Source organism: Toxotes jaculatrix, chromosome 7 (assembly GCF_017976425.1).
Source record: "Toxotes jaculatrix isolate fToxJac2 chromosome 7, fToxJac2.pri, whole genome shotgun sequence".
NCBI classification, from domain to species: Eukaryota; Metazoa; Chordata; class Actinopteri; family Toxotidae; genus Toxotes; species Toxotes jaculatrix.
This window is the reverse complement of record NC_054400.1, coordinates 23,144,055-23,171,637: the sequence shown is the minus strand read 5'-3', so window position 1 is coordinate 23,171,637 and position 27,583 is coordinate 23,144,055. Positions and strand designations below refer to the sequence as shown.

Below are 27,583 nucleotides of genomic sequence, written 5' to 3'. Positions count from 1 at the left end.
TGTAAACACTGTGTAAAATATGCAAGCTTTATAAAGTCACATACGTCACAAAGAAAAATCAGACTTCAATGCAGGCACATGCCATTCGCCTTAATGACGCATGAGTGATACCAACTTGGACTGGACTCTCTCTCTCTGTCTCCTATTCAAGCTGAATCAGGAGACAGGAGGCTGGAAAGGAGACTGTGAACATTAGCACTGGATTTTTAGTACAGTCTCACCAAGAAAGAGAAAAATGGCAATAGGATTCTTTATCTCTTGTTTTCTACATCTCAACTTCCCACCCTACAACGTTGTAAAAATATATACTATATGACCAAACTTGATGTTTTAATTTATACAGTGTGATGCAACTCTTCTATTTTGCCTTAAATATCCTGATCCACTCGTCCATCTGTTCTCTCTTCCTGCACACGAATGAATTAGTTAATATCCAAATGACACCACAAAAAAACTGGCACTTGGAAAGAATAAAATATAAACATCTGTACAGATTTTCTTCATGCTCACGACTGAATATTTCTCTTTAAGATGCACCGGTGAAGGAGGGTTAAGGGGTGGTGGTAACTTGGTCTGAAAGCATTGGGAAGAAAAATGAAGGGACTTTTATTAACACTGCCATCTCTTTTCTCCTCCTACCTCTATTTGACCCTTTGACCCCTTCATAGTGTCTGTTTTGAAGATGCAGGGGCTGCCAGACAAGATGTATTCATTACCTTTAGAAAGAACACTGCAGATAAACTTTTTTTTCTGTAATCTTTTTTTGACAAATACAAAATATAAATAGGTGATCGTCGGCATAACTCGACAATATTTGACACACATTTAAGTTACGTGGTTATTTCTTGCTTACAAACATGGTGAGCCTTTATCAAATGAGATGTGCTTTCCAAACAATGTGATATTAATATACAACTAAGAAGTCTGTCATTTTTTGTTTTGTTTTTTCCTTCATTTTTCCATTTTTTTTCCTTTTGACCCTAATATACATTTATATAAAACCCAACAAAAATAAAAAATGCTTTTAGATCTATCCTTTCAACAAGAGAACAATCTTCTGCCTCTCTTTTCAAAAACACAAATCATTTATAAACAAAATGCCTTATATCCTCTTTAATACACATCATTGACAAAGAGCAACCAACCAGGAAACTCAAGGAACCGTGCCGCTACACAACTGAAGTGGTTACACATGTAACCACAGCTCTGTGATTGAAGGTTAACATGCCACTTGGCTCATACATGTTGACCTTGACGAAACAGAAAGTCTTTCCATTTCAGCTTACTTTTGCAATGCAGTGTTAACAAAAACTGTCACTCCATCAGGTGTACAAACTTTGTCACTTTCCTTTCTCCAGACCACAACTTGCAGACTCCTCATTTTATAAAATGGACATCAATCACCTGTTAACCACTTTTGATTTCAAAGCATCTCAGTGCACTTTTTTTTTTTTGAAAAAACACAGTGAACCAAATGGATTGTAAAACTATGAGAGCAGGCTGCTGGGAGTACATGTTTATCCACAATGCTACAGCTCTTCTCAGGCTCGGTTTCTCTCCTTTTAACTTTCCTTTCTCGTGTCCATCACACTATTCTGAAAACAAACATTCAGTGACCTTCAAACATACCAGTCCAAACCTGTTCAAAATACCAAAAACCTGACAACAACCTGAAAGAAAAATTCTCCAAAACCCACAAAATTTGAGGCACAATCTTCTTTCAAATGTGAAAACCAAAATTAAAAATATCCATTTTCCATTTTGTCTCCCACACATTTCCTTCTTTTTTCATTCACTTCCTTCATTTCACTCTGTCGACCCGCTACATGTCCATTCCTTCCACAGCACCGGCCTCTGTCCGTTTCTTGTCACCAGTAGAGCTTAACAAAGAGTCAACACTGTAAAATTCACATGATGTCCAGTGGGAATGTAGATATGAGAAAGTAGTAGGAGTAGTCACTTTTTATTCTTTTTCATTTTTTTCTGAAAAGCATGAGAATGCTGGCTGCTGCTGGGTAGTTGCTGTTGTGATCATTATTTTTTAAAATCCTCTTTTCTGTACAAAGTCCAACTCCAAAGATAAGCTCCATGTGAAATGGCAGTGGTGATATGAGAGATCCTCCTCTAGCTGGGGTGTCGATCTGTTGTTATTTTAAGCCTGAAGCACATGAACAAAAGAGAAAAATCTTAGAAGAACCACCAATTGAGTTTGAAATAACAATAAATGAAGAGTTTCAGTCCAAAAACATATATATTCACTGTAAAAATTGCATCCTTCATGACAAATGGAAACTTAAATACTGTATAGTGAGTTAAAGGATGAACTTTCAAGACGTCCCAACCCTTACCATGGCATTTATCCCTGAGCCCATTTCTTCCTACAAAGTAAAGCTTTAAAGTTGCAATAACTTTACATTAAAAGTGTGAAAATCAGCACCAACTGCAGCCCCTCACAGCTCCAAGGAGCGTTTAAGCATCTTTCAGCTCTTTGTTTTGGTTTTCTGCCCCTTGAGTTCACTGTTGCGGCACGGAGGTGCAGTGGTTAGCACTGTCACCTCACAGCAAGAGGATTCCAGGTTCTAAACCCGGTCTGGGCTCTTCTGTGTGGAGTTTGCATGTTCTCCCTGTTCCTGTGTGGGTTTTTTACTCTGGCATCCTCTCACAATCGCATTAGGTTAATTGGCTACTCTACATTGCCCCTAGGTGTGAGTGTGTGTATGTGTGTGTGTGGCTGTCTTTGTGTGTCAACCCTGCGATTGACTGGCGACCAGTCCAGGGTGTACCCTGCCTCTCATCTGTAGTCAGCTGGGATAGGCTCCAGCTCCCCCGTGACCCTGACGGATCAAGAGGTATAGAAAATAGATGGATGGAAGTTCACTGTTTTGGTTCAGTATCACTAACTTTGTTTCTAGTCACTGTAGTCCACTGTTTTCAGCCAAATAGCTCTGATAAAACCACTGTGTGCTAGAATACATTTAGCAGCTAACGAACCAGATATTTCCTTCACTTTCGAGTGGAGACCAAAACAGAGTAAAAAAGGTAAATTAATCTTGGCTTTACATTTGCCAGGTGGCCAGACACAGGACCTTGGATGAATGTTACTAAATGTGGCCATGAACAGTACAGTTACTGAGGATGCTGCAGGACCTCTGCCCACCAGTGGCTGAGGCAGGCTATATTTGAGATTTGCTCTGCTGTTTTGTTTTCTCTACATGTTACACCCTGTCTTTTTCCATCCCTATCACCTGCAATATCTTAAACATTTCTCAAACAGTATTCAATAGTGCATCTGTTGAACTCCATTTTCAGCTGACATTAACACACACCTAGTTGCTTATAAGTGGAACTCTGTGGCTACACAGTCAATATTTGTTATTGTCATAGTTGGTTTTGGTCTTTGCATAGGATTTCTTGATAGTAGGAAAAGTTAGTTTGAGTTTCAGTTGGGTTTTTCAGAGTTGGAACACCATTTTGACATCACTAAATATGAATTTGGAATGAAACTCTCCAGTTTACGTCTAGGCATGTAAGACAGCTAGACAGTCACTTAGCACTATCACAGTACTTGACAAATCTTGTCAGTGTCAGCAAATGCTTCCATGATGACAGTCCAGATGGTGAATGAAGGCAAGAGACAGCAAAACAGATGCTTAATGTGCTGGATGAAATCCTGCATGTGCTGAGTGAAGTGAAAATGACTTACCTGTTGGTTCACTCTTTGTATTACCTGTAGCTGGTTTTTACTAAAGTGGCAAAATTACAGTGAATACCAAAAAAAATCATCTCAGCTTTCACCCTGTGATGTGTTTGCTATGATAATGTGATGGATGGAGATGAAAGAACTGAACAGATGGGCACTGACAAGGATGACTGAGATAGGAAAACGACAATGAGGGAGCCAGCGAGGTCTGACAGGAGACCTCTGGCACAGGAGAGGACAACAGTGGTGAGGAGGAGGCAGGAAGAGACAGAAATGCTGCTAATACAACAATGACAACTACTGAAGCTCACCCAGGTCATTTGGCAGCCTTGCAAAAGTCATTTAGTGGAACATATAATAGCGGGTCAGTTTGGGAACTCAGTGAAGCACCATGAGGCAAACACTCACTAATGCACTCTAATTAAAATATGCACAGGCCTGAGACATTACTAATTTAGATGTCTTTCCTTGTGAGTTGAGTAACAAATGATGCTACTGTTGCTTTACAGCTAAGATGGACAAACATGAAAACATGATGCAAACTAAGAAATTCACCTGCTTCTAAAAAAATGTATCAACAGAACGTTTCCATCAGATTTTAGTGACTTTAGCTGTAGCTCTATTCACTGAAACTGATAAAAACGTTTCGGCTGAAATACACTTGATTTTCTCTAATAAGAACATTGAGACATTTAGGAAATTTCTCAACCCCACAGTGAAGCTGAATTTTTTTTTCATCAACTTAACTAGAAATATGGACCTCTCAGTTACATAAGAAGCCACTTAATAATCATTTATACCATGAATTTAAATATAAAATATTCAAATCAAGTATCAGTATCAATCAGACCTCAAAATGTTTGTAAATTCATGTTAGCTCACCCTCATATGAATTCACATTACATCTCTGTCTTTTGCATATTATGTGTGAGTGGATAATGTGTGAATTTCTGTGCTTGCGCATTATATGTGTTAGCTTCTATCATCAACTTATCAATGTACATGAATTATTTATCTGAAATCAACTTGCTTTGACCCAAGAAGTGGTGTGTACGACAATGCTGACAGAGAAGAGAGTGTGAGTATGTATGTGTATGTGTGTGTCTCTGTGTGTGCGCATATCTTTTTCTTTCTCCCTACTGCTTTTCATTAAGGGATAACCGAGTCTCTGGAGGATCCATCTGAAGTGCAGAAGAATGATTCTCCTTCATCATTTGCAACCAATTCCAGCAAAGGTTGTCAGGGGAAGCACTGAGTGAAGCTAGGCGTACATTTCAATCAGACAGGTGGTGCTGAATTGTAAACACAGACCAAAGCCTGTCTCGTTTCTACATGTATTACAGAGGGGAGAAGTCATTGTGGTGTTTTTTTTTGTTGTTGTTGTTGTTGTTTTTTTAATGGCGTGTTGAAAATTTGGATGTTGCACTGGTGAAAGAAATGTAAGAATCCAAACTTCACTAACTGATGATCCATGCAGAAGACGTACATAAAGAAACAGCTTACTCTTGTATTGCTGCGTAGATCTAGTTATAGTCATAGTATGATAAGGAACAGATTCTGATATTCCGATCAGCTTAGATTACACACTTGTTTCACATTTTGAAACTGAATTTTTTCACTTTTAATATTTCAAGCTTTTGGGATGAGGACTGATGAACGTGTTTGGCAAAAATAACACTATTTTGGGTGATGACTTTGGCTGGGGTTGCTGCAATACATCAATGAGCAGGACAGAGCTGCAAATGTTAGCTTGACTTCTGGCAGCATCCAGGACCAGCGTCCACACACTGAAGAAATGATACACAGTGCATGAAGTCGTGACAGGCTAATGGCTGCAGCAACACTGCTTATTCTATTTCTTACACTTCTGCTCTAGTGGTTTTGGTTTTTGCAAAAGCTGGAGGAAAAGACACCACACTCCAAACTACAGCCCCCTGCAAACCGCTTCTGCATGTGGAGAAATTTACAGCTCGACGACTCTCTGTGCTTAGTTATGGTTGCTAAGCTACGACTGAACAGCCTGTGTTTGAGGGAGTACTTTAGTAAACAGTCAATTAAACTATAACAAATGAGGCATATTTTTATTAAAGCCCTCCCTGGCATTCTGTTACACTGAGACACCAACATCAGGTTGTGACTGTCCCTCTATTTAAGACGTTTTCTCTTCTGCGGTCAATCTAACTTTAATCTAACGGTCTAGTGGTCAGTCTAACAGACAATTTAATTTTTTGGCGCATCATCTTTCCCTGAGTCTACAAATGTGTGTGCAACTTAAGTGCACGTGTAAAATACGAGATCAAATACAGTGCAAATACGAAATTCTACATAAAATCTAAAATTTTGGTGGTGGTGTGAATGGTGACGGTTTCCATGTAAAGACCAAGGTGACTTCTCCAGCTGACTGCTCTGGGTGCAGGGTGACAGCAGGTCCACATGACACAGTGTGAGGGTGAAAGGAAAACAGGCGGAAACGATGAACAAACAGGGAATGAAAAGGATGCTACTATCCAACTCATAAGGTGAAGGTTGTTATTTTTTGTTGTGCTTTTATATTTCAGACCTACCATGCATGCATCTAGACCCAGGAGTCAACAGGCTGGGGCTTAACATCACAAGCGTCCACCAGACTGACCGCAGGCCTGTTACTCCTGATATAGTGTTTCCTATTTGTGTCATTCTGTGGCCACGGGAGGACGGGTTAAAAAAAAAACAAAAAAAAAACACAACAAAACAAGAAGAGGTCAATACATTTCAGAAATACACTCACACACACACACACACACATGCATCCAGGATCAGAGAAGCCAGTGTTAGATCCCTGCCTTAAGGAAAGCTTGGAAAGAAGTCAGAGTGATTACAAAACAGCATACCAAAACATGCAAATGAAAGAGGGAGAGAGCAGTTTCACAGCCAAGCTGCATTCAAAGCGGGCAGAACACCTCCGGGAAGTACAGACGGAAGACTTAGAAGAAAGCTTTAGAGTAACACCAGAAGGCCTATGCACTCTGAAGACAAACATGACTATGCTGTGATTACTCCTGTAGTGGTAAAAGTATCTGCCCTTTCAAGATGTGACAGTATAACTTCAGCTCTAACTGGTTAAGCTAAATTTGATGAGTAAAATAAAAAGTAAAAAATAGATTACTGAAGAAGCTGCTATTCTTTGCTGCTACTGTATAATGGCTGCTTTATTATATATTTAAACCATGTACCTGTCTTTGTAAAGCCTCTTGAACAGCTATAAGACATCACGTGACACTGAAACTTACCACTGAAAACTACACACATGAAGATGTGTCACTAAACTTCTGCTTCACAAAACTGCAATGATTGATTATAGGATTCCTCAGAATAATGATAATAATAATAACTATATTACTAATAAATGTGTTAGATATACATATAGGTGTAAATTATGTGTAAATGTTATTATTAATGAACAGAGGAAGGCCTTTTAAAACAGAGTGGTAATAATTCAGAAAAAGTACACTTCTTCTTCACTCACAAAATGAAGTAGAAAAGACTTCAAAAAACTTAACACCAGATGAAAATCTTGTCCATGCAGGCCTCCAGTGGTTTAACTTGATGCACACACACATCAAGTGATATAGAAGTGATGTGCTCCAGTCAGTTCACAGTGGCATCAGAGCTGGGTGTAGTTAGAGCTACAACTGAGCTCGTTTCTGACAAGGTCAGAGGTGAAACAAAACTGAAACTCTCAACCAGAGAGGGCAGTGAATCAATGCTTTTCAGCCTGGTGTTAAGCTTCCTTTGTAACAACTGATAAAATGCCCAAAACTGCAGATTATTATCTGATTCTAACTTTGCCTTGGAAAGAGTTTTAAGTTTAGTTAGTTTTAACCTGCACGGAGGGGCAGATACTCTAAATGGCCATTCATCTAAAGAGACATATGCCGAACTAACTTTAATGGTCTCTTAATTGTAGTCATTTTACAATCCCACAGGGCAAATCCCATTCATCTAGAAATGAAATAGATCAAATATAAACAACATAAAGTACTTGAGAGTCATCTGACACATGCCAGGCATCCTCTCAGGCCATTATCCTGTGACTCCTCGTTGAGGCTGGATTACCAATGAGCTCGACAATAAACAAACTGTGGCTGCGAAACTGTGAAACGGCTGTATAATCAGCAGACAACCACCTGATAACGCAGCAGTCTGTTCACTGCCAAGGCAAGGGTCCTCTCCACGAGGAGCGCTTGTTGGCGGTTCTTTTAATCAGTCTCAGATTAATTACTTTACAGACGCCAAACGCTTACACCCAATTAACTGGTGGCTTGCAGATCTGACGCTGTCCACAGCGCTGAGCTGCGGCGGGAAACATTAACAGAGAATGACAACTTCCAGCCTATTTAAAGAATCAATAGGATTAAGAGCCTCTAATGAGGACCACCACAGGAAACATGAAGAGAGAGGGAAAGAGAGAGACACAGAGGGAGAGGACATGTGATAATATTTCAATGACACATTATTATTTCATCCTCTGTGCCCCAATGCCCCAAGAGATCAGAAGACGTCTGTCTGTACCTTTAATGGCTCTCGTTCTGTTAGGTCCACTGAGCCGTCGCCTGTCTTGTATTTGCAGTCCTTGTCCCTCTGGTCAATGGTGGAGTAACCATCTAATAAAATCAGAGAACAACGGTCAGCCAATTCCTCTCCATCCTTGATTTAAAAAAAAAAAAAATACCCTTAACAAATAACTCACAATGTTGCTTTAAACTGTACTGAATAACTTAAAGGAACATTTACTGTGCTGTTTTTCTGTGCTTGTTGGACACAGAAAAACAGACTTAAGATGCCTCCACATTCTTAGTTTGTGCTTGTCTAAACTTTCTGGCACTCATATTTACCATCACAGTATCTCTAAAACAAACCAGATGATGTACTTGCAAGTTGTGGTTGAGCCTGTCCTCAATACCGTCTCACACATTTCTATTTCTGAAGCATTTCAGAGGATGAAATCTGCCCTAACCAACCAAAACTTCTCAGAGTGACACATGTTCTGTTTGGTTCTACGTTTTGGATTAGGAATTCAAGTAGAGAAGAATTTTATCAGCCTTATTAACCTAGAAAATTACTCCTATCATAGCCAATATTCAGGAGAGCTACGGAAAAATGGTGTTTATGCAGAGACACGCACAAGAGATATGAGATTATGTGAGAGACACCAGGCAAATATTGATAAATATTCTGGCTAACCTTGAGTGAGACGCAAAAGAAAAATGTAGTTTTTTAACAGTAACCATTTGGGCCTGTAACAACCTTCAGTTTCAGCAGTAGTAAATCAAACTTTGATCACTCATACAGCTCCTCAGATAATGCACAGAGTCAATCACTTCTCCACCACTCAGTGTGAAGTGCATTCATACAGAATGTGGGCTTATCTCTTTATTCATTCATTTATTCATTAAAACTGCAGACAGAGGAGAAATACAGACATGTTTAAGCTTTACAGTGTATTTCCCTGCACTAGGCGACATCACACCAATCATTTCTTTCTAATCCGTAAGGTCACACAAGTTAACATGAGGTCAAGTGCAACAATATTATTGCTGTGCAGCATCGTACATTACATGTAACGTGGTGCAAATATTACAATTGTAAAACAATGTGACTGGATAAGGACATCTAGCATAGGTCATGTAGCTAAGTCTAATCTCTGTTTTATATTGCATATACATTATTGCTTTATTAAATCAGTTACTCAGATTATTTGATTATACACTTTAAGCCTACACATGTATAAAATAAAATGTTTTTAACCCAGTTTAATATTTTAAACTGTATGAAAATTACAATACCTCATCATATTTTCTGCTTTGTGGCTGTGTGAACAGCAGCATCAAACCCTCTCCTTGCAGTAATTCTACTTCTTGTAGAAAACAAGGGTAAAAAGCTTCATAAATAAGTCTCAAGTCCTACTTTGAGGTAGGAGTGTTTTTAGTCCTAGTTTCATTTTCAGCACAATTCCTAGGAGGGATTTTTAGACGCTTCATAGATACAGGCCCAGAGGCTCTACCTCTAAAAAGTTACCTCTTCATGGCTCTTAGTCTATGTATCACCCCCAGGAGTCACAGTGTTCTTGATTTTATTAACGTATGAAAAGGAGGATTGTGAGAGGTGCAGTTCTATATTTTTAACAAAAGCAGGATTGTTTACTTTGCTGCGAGCATGGCCGAGAAAAGCTGCCATGATATATTAAAACTGTATTTATTATGCAGTAAGTGGAGAAAAATCCATATCTTTTGGTGTTGAGCTTCTAATGAAGGCCCAGCTTTGTACAAACATCTTGTCAAGAGAGGGGTCTTGCATACAGCATCAAAGAGTGTCAAGGCAGAAGCTCGGTCCAAAGCCGTCATACCGAGATCAGAGTGTTCAGTGGTCTGAATTTTTGGATAAAAAAAACATCTTGGCAACGCTTAAATAACTAGTAGAAGAGATGTCAAATCACAGAAGACACCATGGGACACTGGAGACAGATTAGAGGAGAGCTAGTTCTTCTTTGGCTGACGACGATCATGCAGTCTGGCTCTTACCTGGACCCAGCTCATCCATAGGTATCATATCACCACTGCCACATTTCCTGGTGCCTGAAAAGCATTCATATGCCATTTGTACATAAGCGGCACATACACAAACTGAGTCATTGAGCCAAAACGCTGTTGCTTTTCAGGGTAATGGTTCTCGGCCAGTGATTGAATAATGAAAACTGAGAGTGGGCAGGCATGAGCGCCGCGATTCATGTGCATGTATGGATGCAAAAAAAAAAAAAAAAAAGAGGGGCACAAAGCCAAAAAACTGGGACAGTAACCTGCTGCTATGCTATTGACTCCTCTGTCAAGAGATGTTTGTTGTTGGGCCAATGTACTGCACGAGTCCACGTCCCTCCCCCACACATACTGCTGCTGTTATACAAAACCTCTGCCCTCATTTTTTGATTGGATACAGCTATAAGTACTTACTTAAGGGTGGAGGAGTTCGTCAACATTTCTTTACATTCTTTCAAAACAAACTTTCTGAGGGTGTCAGGTTTTGGTGCAACAGCAGCAGTGTGCTGCTCAAAGCTCCATGTGCTTTGTCTTTGACTCCTATGAATGGCATTACTGCAGCATTTAACACACCACAGCTTCACCACAAGGTGGATGAGTGTAATAATGTGGCAAGCATGGTGCTTCGATACAGCCATGAGAAAAAACATACATGTCCTCAGCAAGTGGACACACTGAGGAAAATGCTGTTTTCTAGTATTTGTTAGTATTTTGTTTAAATCTGTTTAAAGGACGATACAGGTGGGGCACATACAGGTGGGACGACAGGACAATTTGGACAAAAAAATTCAGGTAGTTTATGTTATGTGTTAACCTGTATTGGCAAGGATACTTAAAGGATAAGTTGGGTTTTATTCAACTGTAAATAAATCCAGTGAAATGGAACAAACCAACAACGAATCGATTGACTGAGCTCTACTGTTGTCCAAATACTATGAAAACCCATCAGTGAGCCTCACTGTTGCACTGGGTGACATGTTCCATTATTACAACATGGGCACTGTATTTTAAATCAGTTCCACACAACCGCTCCTGCTGAAAATTCTCATTACAGCACCAATGTGAATTCATCCGTAACTGAAAACAGTCCCCTCAAAAAAATGTGCTGTTTACTTCAGTTTGAGTAACAGTTGTAAAAATCTACTGTGACCAGTTATTTGAGGAAATTACAGAATATATATATATATATTTAAAAAAAAAAAAAATTATTGGGGATGAGTGCCATAAACTGGGTATACAAGTCAAACAGTAGACATTCAGAGACTAAGCCATATTTGGTTTTGGTATTTTCATGTGCTTTGTTTACAGTAAGAAAAATCACTAGCCTTACCCTTTAATTAGTCACCGGACTACCATGTTTTAGACTAATTCTTACACATTCGTTCTATCATTAAATGAATAATAGCATTGTAACTGTCCCACCCATATGTCCTCTAAACAGGTAAAAACAGCTACACACCCAAACACACACCCAAACACACACACACACACACACACACACACACACACACACACACTCTGACCTTGGTTCTTCTCCATCAGGGGTAGAGTGGTGTCGTCATAGCCTGGCTTGCCATTCTTGGTTGCTTTAGGGGTGGCTGTCACTGTGGGCTGAGAGAAGCAACAGAGCAAGCAGCATGTTAACATAACATCTTACAGCTCAAACAGGTCCAGTATATGTTGAACGAAGAGAATTCATTTTCTGTCTTAATGCCACGTCAGGATAAGATGTGATTTTTACCATCTTACAGGCTGACACACTGAGACAAATATTAGAAATTGGCATGTGTGATATCAACAGTCTGTACATAGCAACAAAACATGAAGACAGATTAGACATTACTAACCAACCGTCAGTTAGCAAAGCTTAAATATGTATTAAATAATATAATATTTGTTCCACCTTGTTTCATACACATGCGATTCTACTGTATTTTATCCAGTGATGCTTCTAATACTTTTTGTCATGCAAGTACTGTCTTAGTGAGACACTTTATTAATGGATATCACATTACCGCATATCACATTAACAAATCCACAAACATGAGGAAAACTAGAATCTTGCACAAGAGTACGGTTCTGTACCTGGAAGTGGCTCTTGTTCCAGCCGTCCTTGGTCAAAGCGTTTCTTAGCTCCTTATAACTCCACACCGTCTGCAGCACATGGGACGCCGCCTTTGTTTCGCGAGCTGATTGGCTGACAGAACCACAAGAAGGTAGAAATAAATGAAGAAATAACTAGAGCAATTAAAATCAGAAACTCCATCTAACCCCAAAAACATTGATGTGTGTGATGGTAGCATGCTGCTGCTGCTGCTGCTGCAATCAATCTCTTTATTCAAAGAATTCAGGTCCCCTGAGTGGCTCCAGGGTCTAGTTCTTAATTCATAGCTAGATGAGTGCACATTTCCCTTCATTAGCTACCTCTGAGCTACCAGTATTAATTACATGTGGGCGGGGTCTTACTTCAAAGGAAGCTAATCTTAGAGGGGTGAGAGGAATCACTGCTATTTGGTCTGTGAATGAACTATGTATATTCATGGTAGTGACTCTATGTATGATCAATACTTCACCACACAAGGACCAGCCTTTGAAAAGTGCTCTTGATCTTAAATTAATAAGTGTGGTGGGGTGCAGACCCACTCCATTTTGGACTGGCTAACATTATGATAATATAAGACACCTCTTGCCATAATGTCTGTTAGTTTTCATTATCAGGTTGTTGAGGAGAACTTAGAGGAACAACCACTCACTTACTTTTATAAGCAGCAGCTTCAGAGGCACCCCCGTATAACAATGCCCTCCAGTTCTGAAAGCCTGTTAATTAATGTGTGGTGGGTAGTGGTGTGTGTGTGGGCTCAGGCTTGTTAGAGTATAGTATTGTGGGAGCCAAGCTCGGGCCATTAGAGACACATTACATTATCCTGCATGAATACTAATATGAAGGCTCATGATGCAAATTGCATTCAAGGTCACACTGTAATTATCTGTACAGTGTATATGTAATGTCTCCACGGTATACCCACACTTCTGACATGGTTTACATAAGTATGAACATACAGTTTCTGTTTGGTTCACTGTCTGTGATGCAAACTGTACAAGACTGATAGTAAAAACACACGAGAAAGGGGCAGTGACCTACAATTTACCGGACACGGTGAGTACTTGGGTAAACGAGGTGTTCTTTCAGCAGCTTATTTTGTGATAAAATAAGCAAACAGTTCTGCCACTATTCAGTGTGTAACTGTGCATGTGCCATTTGGGTTCATCCATGTGTAAAACACTGCCAAACGAATTAATAAAATCCTCAACAAAATCAATTTACAACCTTAATTTAATCCAAACAAGACAATGTACAGCTTTAGATGCAAAGCAACATTATTTACATTTATGGTACAATACGTGATGTTCTGTATAAATGAACTCTTACCTGGTCCTGTTGATGGCGACCAGCTTCTCGATAGCCTGGGCCTGGATGAGGGAGCGGGCGTTTTCAGAGCTGTCAGTGACGATCTCGTGGATGGTGTTGAGGATGGCGACCACAGTGTCCTCCTCCAGGTTCTTAGCTGGTCGCTGCTGACCGCTGGGAAGGTTGCTCACCAAGTCCCGCATGGCGTAACTTCCTGCAAGGTAAAGCATTTTTTTCAGGTTAAGGAGGTGATAGAGGTGGGATAATAAGATTTAATTTGAAATGACATCAAATTCAATCAGCAAACGTGCTAAATACAATAATGTCTTAAAAACTTGAGAGTTATTCTTGTTTCAATTGGTCATGCAAAAACAATATGTACGTCTACTTTTGTGTCAGTTTGAAACAAAAATGCTGTCTGATGTGTGTGTGGTATTAATGACTAATGGTTAGCACCGATCAGGTCCTTGTTGCGGCGGTCGATGGACAGGTTGCGCAGGGCGATGGCAACAGCTCGAACCACCTTGTCAGAGTCAGAGCGCAGCAGCTCCACCAGGATGGGAAGACCTTTCTCTTTACGCACTGTGGCTCGGATGTAGTTGGACCACTGGAGGGCAGACAGAGGGCATGTTGTGACTGCTTTTTATAATTTCAACCTTTAACCTTTAGAGGAGACTGGGTGAGCGCACGCTGTCAGCAGCATCCTGTTTAACATTCATGCCTATCTACAGGTTCCCCACTTGGGAGCTGTCCAGCACGACCGCACTTCTTTTCTTTTGACCACTGGGAAAGCTCCACAGGAGGAGTCCAGCTTACCTCAACACTACCAGTCGAGGGAGACGAGGATTTTTTTTCAATCATTCACTCTGTAACTACAAGACAGCTCGGCACTGCTCCTTGGTCTTGACTAATTCACAACATTACACAGTGGGGCTCTGAATGGACATGTGATATAATTTGTCTTAATTTAAACATCAGTAGATTTTACTTCTCATTTTTTGTAACATGAAACATTAAGTTTTACATAAAAGGGCTTCTCTTCTGAGCACTGATACCCCCAGAGATGTAATTAAGCAGAGGACAGGCACAGTTGAACCACCAGGTGGCAGTAGTAAGCCTCAGAAAACAAAGGCAGTCCAGTGGTACAGAAAGAAGCAGGAGCAAAGTAGGAGGAGGATTTAAAGAAGAAGCTCTGATATCCTCCCAGGGAGCAGGGACATGCTTTGTCCAGCTACCAGATGTGACAGTGTGCGGCTCCACAGGTTCCTGAGCCTGGCCAAGAATTCTGATCAGCTTCAACAGGGAGAAAACATCAAAGGAAAGAGGGATTTCTCCTCAAAATGCTCACCTTAGCTGAAAATCACTACTACTGAATTATTCAGAACACTAAATGTGAGACTCAGGGCTGGATGTTAATTCATGAAACTTAAAAAAAAAAAAAAAAAAAATGTAGTTTGGGTGTTTTTTTCCACTCTAGCTGGAAAGGCCTGCTGCTGCTGCTGACGAATTCAGAGGACTGAGGGATGTGTTTACAGTCTGACACATAGGTGTTAAGAGAAGTGCTGCTGTGATAATGCTGCCGTGGGCTGAATATAGCCAGCCTGCTGAAAAGCATAAGTGACCACTCTTGCCTGAGGTGCCGTCCGTAAACTGGCATCTGACAACTGACTTTCCTGGTTGATAATTCACTATTGCCTGCAAACCAGGCAGCCTCTCAGCAGCTCCACAGCCTCTCTAATTGGAATACATGTCTAAACCTGGCTGTAGAGGTTCTAATATCATCCATCATCAAACATCTACCAGACATGAGAGTGTGTTGTACATTAGTTATCGAGCCCTTATCCAATCATGGAATCTCACACAGATGGAGGGTCCTAACCAAGAAGGGTTTTATCAATGAACAGACTGTATCTAATATACACCTAGGGAGAGATATCTAAATAAAATGAGATTTCTCTTTCCACCATTCCATCCTCAAAGTACTCAGTGATATGTGGATGTTAAGATCTTTTATCTTTGATGGTAAAATGCTAATTTTTCTTGTTTTCACTCCCCACTCCTTCTAGCAATCAGCTCTGGTAGAGATTTTACTATCTGAGCTACCTGCTGCCTGGTTCACATGCGCCTCTGTCTTGAGATTTACTTTTGCTTACACCTTGTTAAGGGGACTCTGAGCACCTCTGAAGGCAGATCTTGTGTCTTTTTAATCCCGTTTGACTCTAAGAATTTTCGCAACCCCAAATATTGGCTCCTGGAAGGACAATGATGAGGACAGGAGCTGCAACTCACGGTCCACTGTCCAGCACTGAGGTTTTGCAGAGCCCCGGCAGCAGCCTCCAAGGTGTTGTAGTTCTGGCTCTCCGTCAGCAGAGACAGGTAGAGTCTCACCACTTCCGGCTGATACAGCAGCTCAAAGCCTGTGGGGAAATACAGAGAAACACACACACACACACGTGTGCTGGTTAGAACCCCTGGCAAGACAGACAGGTCAATTAGGCTGTGTGAAGGTATGGGCAGTACAGTGCTGAGGTTTATCTCAGATCATGGGGAGAGCTCTCTGCCATGAGGAAAGCTCAGGTCTGGTAACAAAGGGCAACCTTGACAAAAGCCACAAAATTTGTGGTGCAGTTTTTTGTGCAAAGTTTCAGTGGAAATGTACACAATTTCACAGCACTGATCACAGAATGCAGGAGTTGTCCACTGGAACTCACAATAGTTTGCAGCAGCACTGTAATTAAGGAGTGCTGGAGTGTCTAGTATATTTCCTTGCAGTAATACTAAAGCATATTATGATTGAAAATTCTCCAGGATAATAAATGAGAACACAAGAAGGAGAAGTTATTGATCCGACAGCCCTGACCAAACCCAGAGAATTTCAGAGGGAGGTTTATCTCACTAGCACATAACACATTCCACTACAATCAATCATTAGGCCTCCCTCTGATGGAAACGTAATTACATTATCAGCTATTAGACAGTGCAGGCACAGGGAGAGGCAGAGGCGTCAAATCATATCAGCTCAAATTCATTTATCCAGGGCTTTTTCTTATTTTTGCACAAACAGGTTCGTCACTAAGTGCTCTATCAGGGATCAACAAGACACACAATGATTCAATTAAAAGGTCAGAGCATGGATATTTCTTCTGCCAAGGTCATTTTCAGCTGTTCACATGTCTGGAGGGAGTCATACATTTTTTATGGCGGGACACATCACTCCACAGGAAGCAAGGACACCTCATCAGATTTCAATAGATAGCTCACTACTGCGATGATCCTGAAGGCAAAGTTTGACGACTACATACACGTTCAGGTTATATTTTACATCGATCTTACAAAGTAGTCACGTAAAGGGAACTTCAGATGTTTTTCTCGCATTTGGAAAATAATTTACGGCAAAACTGTAAATGTCTTTAGAGTAAGGAATGAAAACAAAGCCAGAAGTGAGGCTTCAACAGGAGCACAATCTGCTATTACTCACTGAGGCTTTCACAGACTTGTGCTGTCTGAATCACAAGTTAGCTGATGCTTTGAAACTAGTAGCTAAAATCATCTTTTACAGAAATACCATTTCACCAGCAGCTTCCTTCCTATCCTCTACAACAGGGCGCAAGCAATTTCAAATCCTTTTTCTATCCTTCAAGGCTCAAATTAAGGAAAACATAACCCACTGTTTCTTCCCATATCTTCTGAGGCCAGTATTTCCAGGGTTCTATTTGAAAACCCCTGCATTATGTGGGCAGAGATATATAGTAACCCTATTTGATTGATGCACAAGGGCTGACAAGGCCCTCAGTACATTTTTTGAGATGCAGAAAAAGAGAATCTTTTCAGAATAGGAGTGTGACTTGGGTCATAACAGTATGAATTAAAACGGTTGAGAGGGCATCTTAAGGTAACATTTTCTTTTTTTCTTGACTTACTTTTTTCAGAAGAAGAAAAGAAAACAGTGAGAGAGGGAAGAGTGTAATTTTTGTGCTTGAGAAGTACAACGGAAACACACAAAATGACATTTGTGCCTCTAAATCCACATCTCACACCCGTAATTTGCAGCGAGCGGAAGCCTGGGTGCGCTCTGCGATTGCCAGATTCAGACACAGCAACATAGTTGTTAACACTCCAAAGGAAGGGTTTTCATCCCTGTGGCGTTTCCCCTCCTGATCATGCCAAGCCTGCTCCAGAATGTGTGTGGGAGGAACTGCCAGGTCAGGAGGATGTTACTGTAGGTGCTGCTTGACAAATCTTGAGCTTATTTTCAAAGAGGCAGCACAAGGAGTAGTCGTCATGCACAAGATCCTGTTTGTAACCATGTGCTAAGACGTGAATCACATCAACAGGTTTTCTCAGGGGTGACGCAAGAGGGGAGAGTTTGCAAACCAGACACTCAGCAACATTCTGCACGCTCCTCATATTTCTGGGCCTAGTGGGTGCACACTCAGCAAACTGGAGACCATCTTGCAGGCAGTCCTGTTGACAGACACTTCATCTCCAAGGCAGATTCTGTCTGCACAAAATGTCAGCCATGTTGAACCTTTGTTGCCAAGTTTGCCCGCGATCCAAGACTATGCCTATTACGACAGCGTTTTTTGTAATATAATCCACAAAGCCACATTTCTACCATCTTGTAATTCCTGAGGTTTTGGTCCAGCAACCAAGTGAAGCAACTTATGAAATTGGCGTTTTACAAATGAAGGACTCAAGACAATAAAAAGACATGTACTGCTCAACAAAGGACGATGAGAATGGAGGGAAATTCGCTGGACCTTTAAACTAATTCCCTTATCCTTAGTTTAATTTCTCGCTGTTGAGCCAGAGAATATCTCTACCAGAGCTTTTGCTCAGCGTCCTGAGCTGGGGCTTAATGTCAGCACCAAGTGCCTTAGGTCCCTCCTCATAGCACTAGCCAGATCAAGCTCTGTTCGCAACCGTATACTGTTGTGATGTTGTTCTCATCATCAGTTGTCTCCTGCTAGCCTCCTGGCCTGCTAGTCTTGATTTTGTTAGGCAGAATTATAATTCGGAGGGGGAGATGAGCTGTCAGTGTGACGTGACCTTGGCTTTGCTCAGGGCGGCCTATATTCTGTGACAGACTGCAAACATGATCAAATTACTTAAATACGAATGTATCCGGTGGTGTAGTGTTTTTTTCAGTGAGAAAAACAAGTTCATCATTGGTGCACACAGCTAATTGTGAATACATATATGGTGGAGTCTCAGGTACCAGTGGTAGATTATTATTTCTTTACCAAATCTGACATATCAAAATGCAAAAATACATAATTACAAGTAAAAGTCCAGTATTTGAAATGTTTATTAAAAGCATGTGAGCAAACCGAAGAGAGAGCTAAGAGAGAGTTGCAAACTAACTGGCACCTGTGGCTCAAATAGAATAATAAGAAAAAATCCTCCTCAAAGTTCCTCATAACCGTGCTTATACATTAACACACATACAGTATTTCAGTAAATATACTTAGTTATGTTCCATCACTGTCAGAAACATGTACATAAAGCAGCAAACGGCCTCCACCAACCACTTAAAACACACCAAGTTAAATATAATCTATAAATAAATACATGAAAGTTTGATTAAGATTAGTACCAAGTATCAGTTTTCTCAGCCCAGCATGTCTATTTCCCCTGCTTCTACTCAATGATGGTGCAGCAAACATCACACACAACTGTGGCCTCCTTGCAAACGACATGCCGAGCTCTGCTTCACAACTCATGCTGAGTGATCGACACACAAACTAAGGATGGGTCATGATTTACGAGTAGTCATCATATCATAAAAAAACTGAATAGTTTTGAGACTGTCCGGTCTTAAAAATACATTTCCCCTTGTTTTTAGTGGCACCTGGTAGTAAGTAATGCGTTACCTCCTACTAGAAGGTGGAAGTAATACACTTATTTGTCAACTGGCATTAAACAACAAAAGGAGTAGAAGAAGAAAATATTACTATGAGGCGCCAGTAAAACGTGTGTGGTGGTGTGTGATGTTACTGTACAAACATTAGAAACATGAAAAGTCAGAGACTACTACAGCAGTCAAAAAGTTCATATGTGGAAAAAATGACAGTGCAAAGTTGTCTACCACAACCATCCACAGCATGGATTCACTAAAGAAAAACAGGATCACAACAAATCAAAATGGTCTTTCTCTCGCTCTCTCACTTCGATCTTCAAACAATGGTCGACTAATTATCAGTGAATATCAAATAGAACTTTCGTGTTAAATGTACGTCCTTAACATAATTACACACATAGAGACAGACAAACACACACCTTTGTCTCAACACTCACGCACACACACACAAATTTACAAATACAAACGAGTACATTCGCTGACATATGCACAAAGTGCTTGGGAGATCGAAGCTCGTCCCTAAATGAGGTGAGAGGGAAGGAGCAGCAGGTTATTTTTCAAAGCTGAAAACGACGGTGACAACTACTGCAATTGAGGCAAAGCTCAATTAGTGCCCTGGTACTGAAGAGAAGGGGCTTTGTGGCACTGCAGTGCATGAAAACTGGGTCAGAAACAAAGTTAAGTTGAAGTGACTGAGTGATGTTCGGTGCAGAGCTGTGGCATTAATACGGTTCAAGCTGCTTCCCTGTTGGCTGCAATTAAAGCCAAGGTGTGGCAGTATGACAGGCTGGTAAATGATAATGGATTAACTGATGGGTGAGTAAGGGACATACTCACTCAGACTCACACACTGAGACAAACACCTCACTGACTCAGTTCTCTCAGACATCTGCTTTACTCTAGGATGGTTGGCTGCATTCGTGCAGGGCTGGATTCACACTTCTGAAAACACCTCTGTACACACACACACACACACACACAAATCCACAAAAACATCAAGCCCTCGCCCGGGCGTGTCAAAAAGAGATATTCATCGATCCAGTCTGCCTACACCGCGTACAGAGTCTCTTCCTGCTTCTACACGAGCGCTGTGCTAGCTCCATTAATTCACTGCTCCGTTTCTACCACACAGCACACTCCATCGAATCAGGGGTACATGATGCTGTATCATTTTCCAAAACTCAGTTTTACAGAGCTATGTAAGGACCGTAGAGAGATGGAAAAATAGAAAACAGCAGAACATAGTCTGTCTGTTTTCTGTAACAGGTTTTTGCTCTTAAGTTGTTATAATAACACAGAGCCTCTGACCTCTGCCCTCCTGCCTTCTGGTCAGTTAAAAATGACTGTAGGAGAAGAAGCTTTCTGCTGTTACTCACCGTGAAAGTAAATGTCATAGAAAGACAGAGACATGGAAGACACAAAATGAAAAAGTGAGGAGAAAAACTTGACCATAGGATCACATTTCCCCCCTAAGATATACAGCATAAATAAATGAGGCAATTCCACTGGGGAAGCCTGAAGTCTCCAGTCTCTTTCTACATCTGAAACTCATGCACATTTAACCCTGCTAGCCCCCTTTTTATGTCAGAGTGTCTTTATATAAGAACACACAGGCACATGGGAGAATGCTATAGGGCTAATGAAGACTTTTGCAGGGCACAGCCGCAGCAGGACGATGGTTAAAACAGCATCAACATCATTAAAAGTAGTAAACCACTGGTATAATAATGGTCATGACTCTCTGAGATTCATTACAAAAGGTGAGCGGTGGAGCCACATAAACAAAACTAGTAAATTGGCAGGTCTAACAAGGGCTTTCAACAGTTCTGTCTCAGTCTGGGTCATATAATGTTTGCATTTTTTTTTTTTTTTTTTTTTTAATGCCGCTTGAAGGAGCACCAGATGAATTTAGTTTACAGTTTAGTGTCAGTGTTGCAATTCAGACGGTGTCAATGCATGTACCGCACCCCGGAGTAGCCCACTGCATCACATTATGTTTCTACTCTACATACAAGAAGGCCAGAGAGTAAATAGTCTAATGAAGACTTTATTTGTCAACTTCTCAAAAAAATGTCTGCAAACTGATCAAGACCCTTTTTTTTTAATAACTTCTATCATTCCTTTCTTTTGGGGAAACAAATAAAGAAAAATATACAACAACTTTTGCTGAAGGATCAAGGAATTGATGCAGATAAATAATTAAATAATTAGTTTAGGTAGTAATATACTTGTTAAGAATGAATGGCAGTATCCTTGGGGATGGGTGCAATTGATGTTTGCTGTCTATTCTAAAGTGTAAGTACTGCCGGAGGAGGTGACCTGGACTGAAATCTAAGTATCGGCCAGGGAATGAGAAATCTGAATTCCATTTGTATGCTGGAGCCGTGTCTTAATGTCAGGTGTGAATGTAATTAGGGTCAGATATGAGATGCATGTTAATGCTGGGTATAAATCACAGAAAAGTACACTTAATTGACTTTCAAATTCTCTTTCCCCTGCTCTTCCTGGTGTAATTTTTGTTGTGGCAAACCACTGTGAAAAATTGCTCCTCTACACAGGTTACACTGAAAACAAACACTCTTTTGCATATCCAGTTTGACCCATGTCTGGTTTAGTTGATTTAAAACATGCAAGTGTCCTCATCCTGGGCCGGAGGGAGAACATGTGATGGAGGCTCGCATTACCCTTTCTCTTCACAGCCCTCCCGACACATTGGGAGCTGAGCAGAGCCAAAACAGAGTGCACTGCCAGGCAGCAAAGGCTGTTCACCCCCTGCTCACCCCTTCAGACTGACAGGGTCCAGGAGTCAAAGCTTCATTTTCTCCTCTCGTACCCGGTTGGCCCCTGCCACAGATTGGCATCTCTATGGGCAGCCCCAGGGCAGCACACATTAGCATACCCACACGGTGGTTTGGCCTTAGTTTGTTGGATGTTGACAAAGGGAGGCAGAAGGTGGCAACTGGCCCATCTCTTGGACAGCATACCCATCAGCTTTGGGCCACAGAGATGTCCTGGTGTGATTGGGTGGGTGAAGAGGGGCGAGAGGGAGATGGTGAAAGAGACATAGTGAACCAAAGGGAGAGATACCGCAGAAGGCACAAGGCGAATATGCAGCACAGTCGCATCTGTCCCTCCTTCCTTCCATCCTTGCCATTTCACAACAGGGGTTCTGCTCCAACACTACCAAAAGTCTGGTCCATGAAAGCTCGTTTCCTACCATTTAGCACAACAGGACCCTTTTCAGCAAGCTGCTTCTGCAGTGACAGGGGAGCACTTCCTCTTTCTTGTGCTGACAAGCCAGCAAAGTCCTGCTGTGGGCTTTTAGTCCAGAGAGGACATATCAACACCGGTAGGAAAAATACGCAGCCAAACTGACACCAAATTGTCTGAAACATCCAAGCACTCTTTTGACAAAGTCCAGAGGAAATGCTCCATCTCCCCTGCTACAACCCCTGAACTCTGGACAGAAACACAGAGCCAGTGGGTCTCTCACTCTTGAGCCACAGTTGTATTAAGTTTTCTGTGGCTCGCTCAAGAATGTGCCTCGCGGCTATCTGGCCTCTCAGAGGATCAACAGTGGTAATGCTCTGGTTGTTTGTTTCCAATGTTCTTCCTGCTAATGTAATAGTGGTTCAGGGCCTGGGGTGAAGGTGTTAGTTTATATTAGAATCTCTGTCAGGTGGATATATTATTTCCCTTTGGATGAAAAACATATTGACAAGAGATGTCACTTTTCCAGTTGTGTGAAGGATGAAAAAGCCTTTAACTATTTGCCACTATTCGACAAATGGCCTTCAAAGTGAATATCACCTAATGTTTAGATATAGTTGTCAGATAGCACAGACCGCCTGTCTGTGCATGTAGGCAAACACCAAACACAGCAGTTAAGTAAGGAACAAGCTCTGTTGCTCTGTCTATGCTGTAACCAGGTGCTGCTACTTCCATGTTTGGCACAGGTAAATGCTCCATGCCATAAATCCAGGTGCTCTTAGTTTACAATAATAACAAACAAAATGGACAGGGGTAGGGTGGGTATGTGTGACAGCACATGAGTGTAACCAAACAAATTACCAATCAAACTACCCTGTTCCCGTTATCATTAGAAACCACTAAGAGTGTTGCGTTAACAGGTAATTTGTTGGCTAGGTAACGTTACTGTTTCTATTTCTATTTTACTGGTGCTGTATGGTGGATGCTAATATGTGTCTGTTTTGGGTTCAAATTAGTAGCACAGTTAGACTGTAAGATAAGTAGAATCTCCAATATAGAAAGAAGCACAGTTCCACCTCAGGCTGGACCCTGCCAAGCCTTTGGTGAACCACTGCTGCTGTCAGGGATGAAAAAAACAACGACCAATGAGAATTCTCATTTCAGATTGGCTAGAGGGTATGGATTATTTCTAAGTAACCAGACAATATCACTGGACACCTGCGACATATGTGTTTGACTTTAACCTGCATTGTGACAGTATTCACCTGTAGGTAAAAACAGCAGCAGTGAGGCTTTGCTAAACAGCTTTGTGTAACTGCCAACAACATCCCAAAAAAAAAGAGTAAAATGCTAAGAACCACAAACAAGCAGCTAAGAACCAGCCTCCTCTTCATGCCGGGTGTTTCTTCATCCATTACAATCATGGAGAGCACAACTTGGTATTATCCCTTACTTGAAAACCCACATTTAAAAAAATTTACCCAACTCCTGGAAAAGAACAGAGAGGGAGAGAAAAAAACATGCAGAACAGAGAAAGCAAGGATTTGATGTAATTCTGTGCAATTCTGTGGTTTATCAGTAAAGTGTGTGGGACTAGGCCACAGACAGGAACCTCTGCTAACAATAAAGACTACAGATAAACCTGCGGCAACTGTCTCATGTGAAGGGGTATGAGAATGGCAGCTGCCATCTTCAGCTGTCCAGTGATGTGAATCCTCACAAGTCTTTAACATGGGAATCTTTCCCATTAATTCTTTCCATCCCAAATGATGTTAATGCAGCTCTAGAATCTTTATCACACTGGTTTATGCACTCGGCCATGAAGCTGCTGGAGAATCTGCCAGGCTGCTCTGCATCCTACATGTTGCACACAAATGCGCACACGTTGCAGATACATGTCTCGACTATGCTATTAATTTGGCTGCAGACGGCGAAAAGATATAGAGGAGCCAGCTGCTCTACTCTCTCTCTCTCTCTCTCTCTCTCTGTTGCCTGTTACTTTCTTGCTTTCTCCCACCATCTTTCTCTCTTATGTCTCTCGCGTACCCTCCCATTTCTCCACCAAAAACTGCTTTGCCTATTGATGTAGACAACATGAAGAGATGAAAGAGTACATGATGGTAGTACTAGGGGTTGCCATGGAAACCGGCTCTCCATCACCTCTAACAAATCTGCTCATTCGACGTTCATGTCAGACAGTGGGGCCAGAAACAACAAAACACGGAAAAGGATCGAACTGCTTTTCAATCCACACATTATGTAACACTACAACTTGGTCATCTGGGTGATAATGATAGTTTGGTAATGTGTGTAAATGGAGACAATTTTTGATCCTTACCTACAATTCCCATAATTCCACAGTATTTTGGCCAAAATGCTAGCCTGAAGGCTGCAATTAGTGGCCAAGTCCTGCTTGTGCTTGGTGTAAGTTTGTGTTTAGCATCAACAGCTCCCTCAGACGCTCAAGTGCTTCAGAGTAGAGAGGCATGTGTACCTGCTTTTGAGCTTATTAGTGTGTATGACTGCCTATGTGTGTGTGTGTGTGAGAGTGGAGTGTGTTTCAGCATCACCTTGAGTGCCTGATCTCCTTACACAGGCAAGTCACGTCCTCATCCAGACACAAACGAAACTGGAGACTCAGGCAAGAGCAAGAGGCTGCCAGAGAGAAAGAGATAGAGGGGGAAGAGGTAGGTACAGAGAGAAGGAAAGAAAGATAAAGACAGAGAGAAAGGAGGAGGAATCCACAGAGAAAAGCTGTGGGGGGCAGCAGACAATGTTTCCTTTTTCCCGTTTGGCAGTTTTAGTTGCTCACCTGAGCCTGAAAGGTTGAAAAACAAGCTTAAGTTGTCAGAGTGGTGTCGTGCACCACAAATTCCAACTTACAGTCGATTCCCAAAATGCTGCATCTCTCCACATCTGACAGGGATTTCACAGGGAAATTCTGCATCAACAGAGGAGAGGAGAGGAGAGGAGCAGAGGGAGGAGGAGGGGGAGGAGGAGGAGGAGGAACAGGAGAGGGAGGACATGCAAAACCGAGAGGTAATGGAGAGAGAGCTGGGGATGGGGTGGTGGGAGGAAGAGTAAAAGGGAAAAGATGGGACTAAGTAAGGCTGTGAGAGGGGAGGAGCATGAAGAGGAGTATGGGAAGGTAAAACAAGAGTGACAGAGGAGGAACTGAAAGTACGGAACCAGTGAGCAGGGAGGAAAGGAGTAATATGGTAGGTTGACAGAGAGGAAAGAAGAAGGCAGGGAGAGTAAAGGAGGCAAGGATGGATGGAAAGAAAGAGGAAATCGTGACTGAGTGGATTTGAGGGGGTGGGGGGTATGGAGATATGGCAGTGACTGGAACAAGGAGGTGAAGGGATGATCAGGGCCTGGGCCGGCAGTCCAGATGATGGAAAGGAATAAGTTTAAACACACACACATAGATATTAGTTGTGGACTAATGTTTGAGTTGCTGATACCAACAGTCAACATTCACATAAATACAGGTGCAGGCATTTGATGATTTGTCTGATCAGACAAATAACAACATGCAGATTATTAACCTATTAGCAACCTGTGCTCCATCATAGTGTAGCAGCCACAGCGATGCACAGCAGGACCAGCAGTGTGCATGAGCCTGCAATAAGGGTGATACTTGGCATTGTGGAACGTGATGTCCTGCACACTATCTGAATTTGGGCTGACATTTGCCAATAGATAAGGGGAAGTACACTCCAGCAACCACTATGAGCATTACCCAAAACAGCATTATGGGTTTGTCCTAATCCTAAAAAGCTTTTTTCTTGAAGGTGAAAACGTACTGTTTAAAATTTTTAAAATTACATAAGCAGTTATATTATAAAGAAGTAATCTTAACCTTGTCATTCATAATACTACTTTCTGCCATCATAAACTGCATATGAGCGGAGCATGGATGGAGAGGCGTAGAAACAGTAACTGAGGGGGATGGGGCTTACAGAATGGTCCACTGTCTGATAAATGGATGAACTGCCAAACTAAACCATATGCTGTGTGTAATGTAAAGCCAGCTGTCAATAACATGTTAAATACTGCCCTAATGGACTGTGTCTCACATTTATATTTATATTTTGGAGTGATTAAACTGTGACAGGATGTGAAGAGAGTCTGTGGCTGTGTGGGGGGCCTTGTTGCTTTGTTCTGTCTCTGACAGTCCCCCTGGTTTAGTTGTTCTACTTTTGTTTTGTCTCTCTGTTGTGTATTTAATTAGTCTAAAAGCTTTCACATGTGTGATGTTGACAGTATTTAAAGCCTCTCCACAGCCATGGTACTTTATAAACACCCACACAGGTCTTCAGGACTGTGTGGGTAAGTACAGACTGATCCACACTTCTCTGACTTCACTGCAACTCTTTTGTTTCACCTGTTGGGGCAGAACAACCCTCTTACTAAATGGAGAGCTCAGGTAATTCCGACCGTAGCTCCACCCAGCTAACTGAAAACAGCTGTGTAGATGTGTGTGGCTAGCACCAGGAGTATGAGTATGTGAAAAGGGGCAATAACTTCAGTAAACTTCTTTATGTGACAAAAATGGTGGTGGTGGTTCAATATCCTGAACTCCACCCAGCTGCTGCACCACCGTCCGACCAGTAGCCCCTCAGCAAGTGCACCCTCCGTCTCCAGCTAAACTCTGCTGCTGGAATGCAGGATGACGGCCGTGATGGTGTTTGACGGTGGAAGGATTTCCTGTGTCTGTGTCGGTGTCAGCACCCATCTCTCATTTAACACTTCCTCCAGCATCGCCAGCCCTCCCCTTTGTGAAATGGCACGCTGAAGTGTGATGGATACTCTGGATGAACTCTCGCCTT

At 41.6% G+C, this 27,583-nt stretch overlaps 1 protein-coding gene across 4 annotated transcripts in view; it reads right to left on the bottom strand.

The window, feature by feature from the left end:
* Positions 1 to 1,380: 1,380 nt before the first annotated feature.
* Positions 1,381 to 27,583, bottom strand: part of arvcfb (ARVCF delta catenin family member b) — a 104,835-nt gene continuing 78,632 nt past the window's right edge. For 2 of the 4 annotated variants that reach the window (XM_041042991.1, XM_041042992.1), the window contains 8 exons: positions 15,971 to 16,098; positions 14,138 to 14,288; positions 13,703 to 13,895; positions 12,358 to 12,469; positions 11,796 to 11,883; positions 8,252 to 8,343; positions 6,265 to 6,377; positions 1,381 to 2,158 (listed from right to left, as the gene is read on the bottom strand). In XM_041042991.1, coding sequence (XP_040898925.1) covers positions 6,276 to 6,377; positions 8,252 to 8,343; positions 11,796 to 11,883; positions 12,358 to 12,469; positions 13,703 to 13,895; positions 14,138 to 14,288; positions 15,971 to 16,098 — 866 coding nt within the window. In that variant the 3' untranslated portion in view covers positions 1,381 to 2,158; positions 6,265 to 6,275. Of the gene's footprint in view, positions 2,159 to 6,264; positions 6,378 to 8,251; positions 8,344 to 10,260; positions 10,315 to 11,795; positions 11,884 to 12,357; positions 12,470 to 13,702; positions 13,896 to 14,137; positions 14,289 to 15,970; positions 16,099 to 27,583 lie in introns of all 4 variants that reach the window. The other 2 variants (XM_041042993.1, XM_041042990.1) reach the window with 2 other exon arrangements.